The sequence below is a fragment of the Hemitrygon akajei genome, chromosome 18 (assembly GCF_048418815.1).
Source record: "Hemitrygon akajei chromosome 18, sHemAka1.3, whole genome shotgun sequence".
Lineage (NCBI taxonomy): Eukaryota > Metazoa > Chordata > Chondrichthyes > Myliobatiformes > Dasyatidae > Hemitrygon > Hemitrygon akajei.
In genome coordinates this window covers 17,662,706-17,671,522 of record NC_133141.1, presented here as the reverse complement: position 1 = coordinate 17,671,522, position 8,817 = coordinate 17,662,706, and the positions used below count along the sequence as shown (strand labels likewise).

The following is an 8,817-nucleotide window of genomic DNA, read 5'->3' as shown; positions in this document are numbered from 1 at the left end:
TTGACCTTGTCCTCTCACTGGTGTGTTGCAATGATTTTATATGTTCATACGAGGAAAATATGTGCTGTGTGTTTAATATTAAATTCGTTAGATAAACCCTTTTAGAAACAAAATTGAGTGTATTAGCCACTTATAAGTGACTTATAGTTGACTTGTCATCTATATTATGGTCGTGATTAACACCCCCCCCCCCCCCCCGTTGGCCGGTCCGCAAGAATATTGTCAATATAAACCGGTCCGCGGTGCAAAAAAGGTTGGTGACCCCTGGTCTTACTGACATTGAGTGCCAGGCTGTTGCTGCAGTGCCACTCAACTAGCTGGCATATCTCACTCCTCTCGTCGCCACCTGAGACTCTACCAACAATGGTTGTATTGTCAGCAAATTTATAGATGGTATTTGAGCTATGCCTAGCCACGCAGTCATGGGTGTAGAGAGAGTAGAGCAGTGGGATAAGCACACACCCTTGAGGTGCGCCAGAGTTGATCATCAGCGAGGAGGATATGTTATCACCAATCCACACAGACTGTGGTCTTCCGGTTAGGAAGTTGAATATCCAATTGCAGAGGGAAGTACAGAGGCCCAGCTTCTGCAACTTCTCAGTTAGGATTGTGGGAATGATGGTGTTAAATGCTGAGCTATAATCAATCAACAGCACCCTGACATAGGTGTTCGTGTTGTGCCGGTGGTCTAAAGCCATTAAGATTGTGTCTGCCATTGACCTATTGTGGCGATAGGCAAATTGCAGTGGGTCCAGGTCCTTGCTGAGTCAGGATTTCAGTCTGGTCATGACCAGACTCTCACGGCATTTCATCACTGTAGATGTGAGTGCTACAGGGCGATAGTCATTAAGGCAGCTCACATTATTCTTCTTAGGCACTGGTATAATTGTTGTCTCTTTGAAATAGGTGGGGACTTCTGACTGTAGCAGTGAGGTTGAAAATGGGCCAAATGTCCTAATTCTACTCCTATATCATATGAGCTTATACAGACAATAAAAAATCTAATGAGAAAATCCCTGCATTAATTAAACAAGTGAAAAAACTCCATGATAGTTGAATTACAGTGCAGTTAATGCAGTTTCCAAGTGGTCTGATCCATTTCAAAAAGCCAAACAGGGACCGATGCTCTTCTGAAGCTCCTCCCTGTGAAACACCCGCTGGTTCAGACAGTCAGCCAAGAAAGCGACACCATCCAAATTCCGAAGAATTGCATCCTATATCGGACAGTCTCTGAGACAGCGACACCATTGGAACTCACTAGAATTGCAGCCTACTTTGGTCAACCTCCTGCTGCAGTGACACCACCCACACTCCGAGAAATTACAGTCTAGGTTGAACAGGCTCCGCAGCCAGTGCCACCATCTGAACTCCGAGGTACTGCAGGATGCTCATGGCGTGGACTCTACAGCGGACTCTAGCGGCTCAAGCCAGAATGACAACCATTTTTTTAAAAATGATGTATTTATTTACTTAGTGATACAGCGCCGAGTAGGCCCCTCCAGCCCTCGAGCCAAGCTGCCCCAGCACACCCGATTAACCCTAACCGAATCAGAAGATAATTTACAATGACCAATTAACCTATTCAGTATGTTTGGACAGTGGGAAAAAACTGGAGCCCTGGGGAAAACCCATTCCTTCCACGAGGAGAATGCACAGATTCCTTACAGAACTGCACCAGAACTGAACTCCAAACTCTCCAAGCTGTAAAAGCATTGCACAATACACTATGCTATCAAGATTGAAAGCGATATCACAGCTTGTTCTTCTGCTTTAATATGGTCCTGGTGAAGCTCAGCACCTACTTGCCAGTGGCAAACAAAACAAAAGCAACTAAATACTTTATTAATCACACACTTTCTGGTAAATGATCACTGCAATCAATAGTCTGTAACTTCCCTTTTGGAACTTTGCTTTTGACCTGCCAGTTTTTCAGTGTGCCCGGCAGATGCAGTGTGTATGGGCTGTGTCTGGGCCCAAGAGTGGTATTGAACCAATGTTTGGCCATTGCTGCAGTGGAGTTGCAGGCGATCCGATGGAGGTAGAGTCAAGGCAGAGCCCAGGCCTGAGAGTGGGGAAATACTCGAGGTTTGATCGATTTAAGCGCTTTACCAAATGGAAAAGGTCAGGTGTGGGCTGAATCGAGGTGGTGGACTTGGGCCAGAGACTCCAGGTCCAAGAGCAAGGATCAGTCCAAGGTTTCGACGATTTAAGCACCAGACCAGATCGAAAAGGTCCGAGTGTCAGGGCCGGAGGTGTGGGACGGCCAGTGTTCAGCTCGGTGCTCGCAAGGTTTACTTGTCTCTCTGCTGAACTGAAACTGGCCCCTGCAACTAACAGGCTCCTGAATCAGCCACCTGTCTTCATGGCGTGTCTGTGGCCTCATGTTCATGAACTTCCCCTTCTGAGGGCTGTTTGCTTTTATTGTTTGTACAATTTGTTTTGTTCTCTGCACCACAGGTGTTTTAAGGCTCTGCTGTTTAAATGGATTCTATTGTGTTTCTCTGTTTTGTGGTTGCCTGTAAGGAGACGAATCCCAAAATTGTTTAAAGTATACATACTGCTGTAATAATAAATACACTGTGAAATATTTAACTTTCAACTTTAAGAACAAAGGGGGCAAAGACGTGTAGGACTGAAGATGAAACCATTGTTAATGAATGTGTTGACAAACTAACCCATGCAATGACATATCCATCAACTTTTGCCCAATTACTCAACGATCGGCTGAAGGGCTGTAAGTGCTCAGATGGCCCTGAGACATTTAATGAAGAACAACTAAAAGTGCCTCACCTGATACAGGTAAACCATTTACCATGTATAACAACGAGAAACACATGATGGCAGTCTTAACAACATGAACACCAATGACATCCTGTTGGTTCTTACTCTGCACACTGATAGCTCCTTACGATTGAGAGGAAATCGAATGGCTGGATGGGTTGTTGTTTCTGACACAGAAGTGCTTGTATCAGGAACCATGGCTCCTGGCATCTCTGTGCGACAGACAGAACAGAAAGCTTTGACTGAAGCCTACAAGTTGGCAGAAGGAAGACCAGTAATTCAGGTAATTCTCAACTGACACTGATTCTCAATGTGCCATTGGAGTTGTTCTTGATTTTGGAAACTTATGGAGACAAAGAGGATTTCTTACACCTGGAGGAACCCCAACCAAGAATAAACAAGCAATACTTATGGATGTCGTACACCTGCCGTCAGAAGTTGGTGTAATAAAATGTACAAGCTGCTCCAAAATGACAACAATGGAAAGTGGTGGAAATGTACTTGAGGATGAAATTTCAAAAATAGCAGCACGGGAAGGAATAAAGGAAATACCAAGAACATACGCAGTGAACCCGACAACTGGAATTACGGCTGTGTCCACACGCACACAAGAGATCGCTGTGTCCACACACACATCACCAAGCCCACCACTTCTGCACCGATAGGGGAGAGCACTGTGTCCCCTCCCTCACCACCCCCCCCACACACACACGGGAGAGTGCCATGTTCACACAGACACAGGAGATTTCAACGACCACAAACACAGATCACCGTGCCCAAACCCATAGGGGATCAACATGGCTACACACGCGCGTGAAATAATGTTTTTCAGACACACAGATCACCATCTCCACACACGGGAGAGTGCTATACACACCCACGCGCACCACTGAGGTTGTCATTTCTGCACAGACTGCCGCAAACAGCACCCACATGACCGTGCACGTGCCAGATATCGCACTGGCTGTCACTACAACTGCACACTCAGCGAGCGTCACATACACAAAGCATCGCACCGTTATCACACACACACACACACGTGCGGGTGGTTGGAGCATCTGCGCACACACGTCACCATATCTGCCTTGTCGCCACACACACACGTTGCTGTGTCCACCCTGTCTGCACACAGCCAGGAGATCACCACGTTCACACACACACCGGAGATTAGTGTGTCCGCACACGCATGCTGGAGATCACCGTACCTTCACCATTCACATGCAAAATCACCATGACCACACACACGGGGTGAGCATCACATCAACACACACACACATCATGTATATGCACACACACAAAAGAGATTGCTGTGCCCACAGATGCAGAACACCTCCCTCTCTCTGTCCCCCACTGACTCCCCGTCAGAGAGAGACGTGCACACACTCACACACAAAATAATGCAGGGACCATGGGCAACTGATAGAATCTACTTGGATGACTCCCAATATATTGAACATGCAGGGAGGCATGTTCCCAACTGCACAGGGAATGTGTGGATTCTGCATGAATAAATCTCCATAGTACCGTGGAGTACACATGGGCAGCATGGATAGAGTCTTGACATAAAGAAAAGTTGTAGGCATTGGTGCATGCTGGCTATGGATAGAGCATGCAAAGGGAGGGGGATGAGAGAGGGAGGGGGAGAGAAGGGGAGGGGAGAGAGGAGGTGAAAGAGGGTGAGGGGTGAGAGAGAAGGGGGGAGAGAAGTGTAGGGTTGAGAGAGAGTGGGAAGTGATAAAGAGGGTGGGTGAGAGAATGGGAAGTGAGGGGGTGAGAGAGAGGAGGGGTGTGAGAGAGAATGGGGTGAGAGAGAGAGGAGGGGTGTGAGAGACAGGGTGAGAGGGAGAAGGGGGTGAGAGAGAGTTGTGAGAGAAAAAGAATGGGGTGAGGGGGGAAAGGGGGGTGAGAGGGAGGGGTGGGGGTGAGAGGGAGCGGAGAAAGGGAGGGGGTGAGAGAGTGAGGGGTGGGGGAGAGAGGGGTTTTCAGAGAAGGGGAGAGGGGGTGTGGGCAGAGAGAGTGGGAGGGTGTCAGGGGGAAGAGGATGTGGGGAATGGAGGGGATGAGGAGTTAGGGTGTGTGTGTGTGTGTGTGTGTGTGTGTGTGTGTGTGTGTGTGTGTGTGTGTGTGTGTGTGTGTGTGTGTGTGTGTGTGTGTGTGTGTGTGTGTGTGTGTGTGTGTGTGTGTGTGTGTGTGTGTGTGTGTGTGTGTGTGTGTGTGTGTGTGTATACGCACGCACACCAGGGCTCAAGAAGTAGCTTGAATGGTGCCTTCTGGTACTACACCGAGACTCACAGACTTTGAGCAGAGACATAGAAACATAGAAAATGTACAGCACAAAGCTGTGCCGAACATGTCCCTACCTTAGAAATTACCTAGGGTTACCCATAGCCCTCTATTTTTCTGAGCTCCATGTACCTATCCAAAAGTCTCTTAAAAGACCCTATCGTATCCGCCTCCACCACCGTTGCCAGCAGCCCATTCCACGCACTCACCACTTTGCGTAAAAAAATGTAACCCTGACATCTCCTCTATACCTATGTCCAAGCACCTTAAAACTGTGCCCTCTCGTGTTAGCCAACTCAGCCCTGGGAACAAGCCTCTGACTATCCACACGATCATTTTATACACCATGGCATGCTGTCCTTCTGTAGTACATACACTCCTCTTGCATGAGTACCTCCACCCTCAGCAAGTCAGCTACAGTTAAAATAGCATAAAATGGCCACCCTTCTTGCCCATGGTGGTGGTCAAATAGATCAGAGTTAGTGCATTTTCATTTCACTGTGGAATTATATATTTTCTGCCAGCATTTACCTCCGTCACCTGATTTTTGCATTGATCTGTACAGACATCAATGAAAATCAGAATCAGATTCCTGCATTGACTTTGCTCTGGCTCATAAGGAGCTGCCCTCATCATTGAGTGCTAGTAAGCTGCAGCTAGCTGTGGTTCAGGATGTGTGGTCCATCTTAGCTGTTAAGGGGTGCAGAAAACACTTACACAACTTGAAACACCAATAGCAGAACCTATCCTTTTGTGTGGCAACTTCCGTCCCATGTTTATTCATTCATAGAGATCTGGAATCCATGCAAGCTTTGGAATGGTAAAGAAACAGGAAATGGAAAGTCCTCATCATAAACAAGAGGTCCGTAACCATCATCAGACCCTGAGCTATCTTAGCAAAAAGTCAAAGAACAAGAATGAAGTGAGCATTCCTTTAATATAGAATATTTGGCCGTTTACTTTGCTGGATTATACTTCAAGGGACAGGTTTAGTTGCACAGAATTAAAGAGAGACAATTTTATGCTTTAAAATTGGACTGAACAACAATAGACTTAAGCTGATATATAGGCTTAGAAGGGAATTAAGTCCTTCTGGGTTTAAAAGCAAACAGTTGAATTGATTATACATGAAATGGCACATTCACTAGAATCAGTTGAAGATGAGCTTTGGCTCTGTACAAAAGCCACACTAATGGCCCGTGGATGACAGCTACAGCTGTGAGAAGTGACAAGCTAATCAGAAAACACAGCGAGAGCACAGCCCCGAAAGAGGCTAGAGTTCATCATCCCAAGAAACGAGCTGTACACGTCTTGGTTATTCTTCATGTATGGGTACATCTCCCATGACGGAGGATGAGGTGGAGCGGTTTGCATTAGGTTCTGTGCCCGTTTGTTCATCAGATGCATTGTTTCTTCTGGCCTGCAAGCCCGCTCAGTCAAGTCACTGAAGTGATACACAGGCAGGCAACAAACTAGAAGACTCAAAGGAGAAAGAAAGATGCACTGTTTCATAGTTGCTGGAACTGTGATTCAGAGAGGGAGACATGCAAACAGTTCATGGTGTGCGGAGACTTCAGAGTAGAATGCCACATATTAGATACTAGTCACCTGGTAGGATCTATATAAACCGGGCTGTTCACTAACAGCCTTGAGCAGCACTTGCTATGTAATAGTGCCTAGCTCACGCTGTGACGACGGGGGTTGTGGCTGTGAGTGGGACTGTCGATCCACAGTCATAATCCAGATCCACGATGGTGTGAATATTTGTGTTCAGACTGCTCATGGATGTTCCCGTCTGCCGATCCCGGATACTCTGGATGTAGCTCTGGACAAACAAGAAGCAGGAATTTTAGTGGAATCTGGCAGCAAAAATGGCCATTTGGTCCATCTAGCCTATGGTAGCTCTTTCTGATCAGTCACACTTGGTCTTTACCCACTGTCTTGCACCTTCTCTCCCTTCAAGTATTAATTCAAATTCAAGACCAACAGCTCTAACCTATGCCCTTTCATTGTCCATAAGCCTTCTGGATGCTCTGCTGGAAATGCAGTAAAAACACAACCTCCTGAATACTTAGCATAACAAGCATAAATTTGGATATTGAAAACAAGTTTTGAAAATCAAAAGGTCAGGATATTTGGTGAGATTAGGCCATTGGGTAACTAGGCACTTGTCACTGGCCAACAAAAAGAAGTTTAAGCAGAGTGGCCATTGTTGGAGTGGATCAGTGTTAGGGTAGTTTGAGGCTTTGGCTCAAGAGGCTTCAGCAAGGAGAGGTGGAGGCAAAGGTAAATTTCTGGCAAGTTTCCTTCATTCTGTGTGCTATTAGTGCCTAGCTAGTGTAGTGAGAATGTGTCCAGAGTCAGTGAGGGGTTCGTCATGTCATCCTTGAAAACTACATCTGCATAATGTGCACCAGCTGCAGCTCCTTACAGACTGTGTTTGGCAGTTCAAAAACCTTCAGCTCATTTGGGAGAATGAGGAGATGTAGATTAGAACTACAAGGAGATAATCACCCCCTTGTTGCAGGAGGCAGGTAGCTGAGTGACTGTCAGGAGAGGGAAAGGAATAGGCAGCCAGTGCAGAGTACCCCTGTGGCCTATGTCCTCAATAACCAGTATACAGCTTTGGATACTGTTGGGGAGCTGGGGTATGGTGGGAGAACGACCTACCAGAAGAAAGCCACAGCAACCAAGGCTGTTGGCTCTGTGGATCAGAAGGGAAGTGGGGAGAAGAGGAGTGCAGTGGCGATAGGGGATTTAATAGAGGAGCAGACAAGTGACTCTGTGGACATGGAAGAGACACCTGGGTGATGCACTGCCTCCCAGGTGCCAGGGTCAGGGACATCTCAGATTGTGTCCATGACATTCTAAAGGAGGGTGAGCAGCCAGAAGTCGTGGAACAAATTGGTACCAATGTCATAGGTAGGAAAAGGGACGAGGTCCTGAAGAGAGAATATGGGGAGTTAGGTAGGAACTGAAAGATCTCATTGAAACCTATCGAGTGTTGAAAGGTCTAGACAGAGGTTGTGGAGAGGATGTTTCACAGCCTCAGAATACAGGAACAAAGATGTGGAGGAATTTCCTTAGATAGAGGTTAGATCGAGGGTGCTGAATCTGCAGAATTCATTGCCAAGCCGGCTCTGGAGGTCAAGTTAAGTGGAGATTGACAGGTTCTTGATTAGAAAGGGGGTCAAAGGTTACAGGGAGAAGGCAGGAAAATGGGTTGAGAGGGATAATAAATCAGCCATGATGGAATGATGGAACAGACTCAATGGACAGAATGGCCTAATTCTGCTGCTATGTCTTCTAATAGACAATAGGTGCAGGAGTAGGCCATTTGGCCTTCGAACCAGCACCGCCATTCATTGTGGCTGATCATCCACAATCAGTACCCTGTTCCTGCCTTCTCCCCATATCCCTTGACTCCACTATCTTTAAGAGCTCTATCTAATCTTTCTTGAAAGCATCCAGAGAATTGGCCTCCACTGCCTTCTGAGGTAGAGCATTCCATAGATCCACAACTCTCTGGGTGAAAAAGTTTTTCCTCAACTCCGTTCTAAATGCCTACCCCTTTATTCTTAAACTGTGGCCTCTGGTTCTGTTCTGGTTCGAAATGAATACTTTGCTTCAGTATTCACCAGTGAGAGGGACCTTGACGTTTGTGACAACAACATAAAACAGATTGATATGCCAGAACATGGCGACTTTAAGAAAGAGGATGTGCTGAAACATTGAAAAACATTTAGATAGATA

The 8,817-nt window shown here is 46.5% G+C and overlaps 1 protein-coding gene across 4 annotated transcripts in view; it reads right to left on the bottom strand.

Annotated features, from left to right (window-relative positions):
* Positions 1 to 5,982: 5,982 nt before the first annotated feature.
* The window catches only part of LOC140741157 (transmembrane protein 198-like), a 178,820-nt gene continuing 175,985 nt past the window's right edge, over positions 5,983 to 8,817 (bottom strand). For all 4 annotated transcript variants that reach the window (XM_073071002.1, XM_073071003.1, XM_073071004.1 and 1 more), the window contains one exon: positions 5,983 to 6,889. In XM_073071002.1, coding sequence (XP_072927103.1) covers positions 6,746 to 6,889 — 144 coding nt within the window. In that variant the 3' untranslated portion in view covers positions 5,983 to 6,745. The remainder of the gene's footprint in view (positions 6,890 to 8,817) is intronic.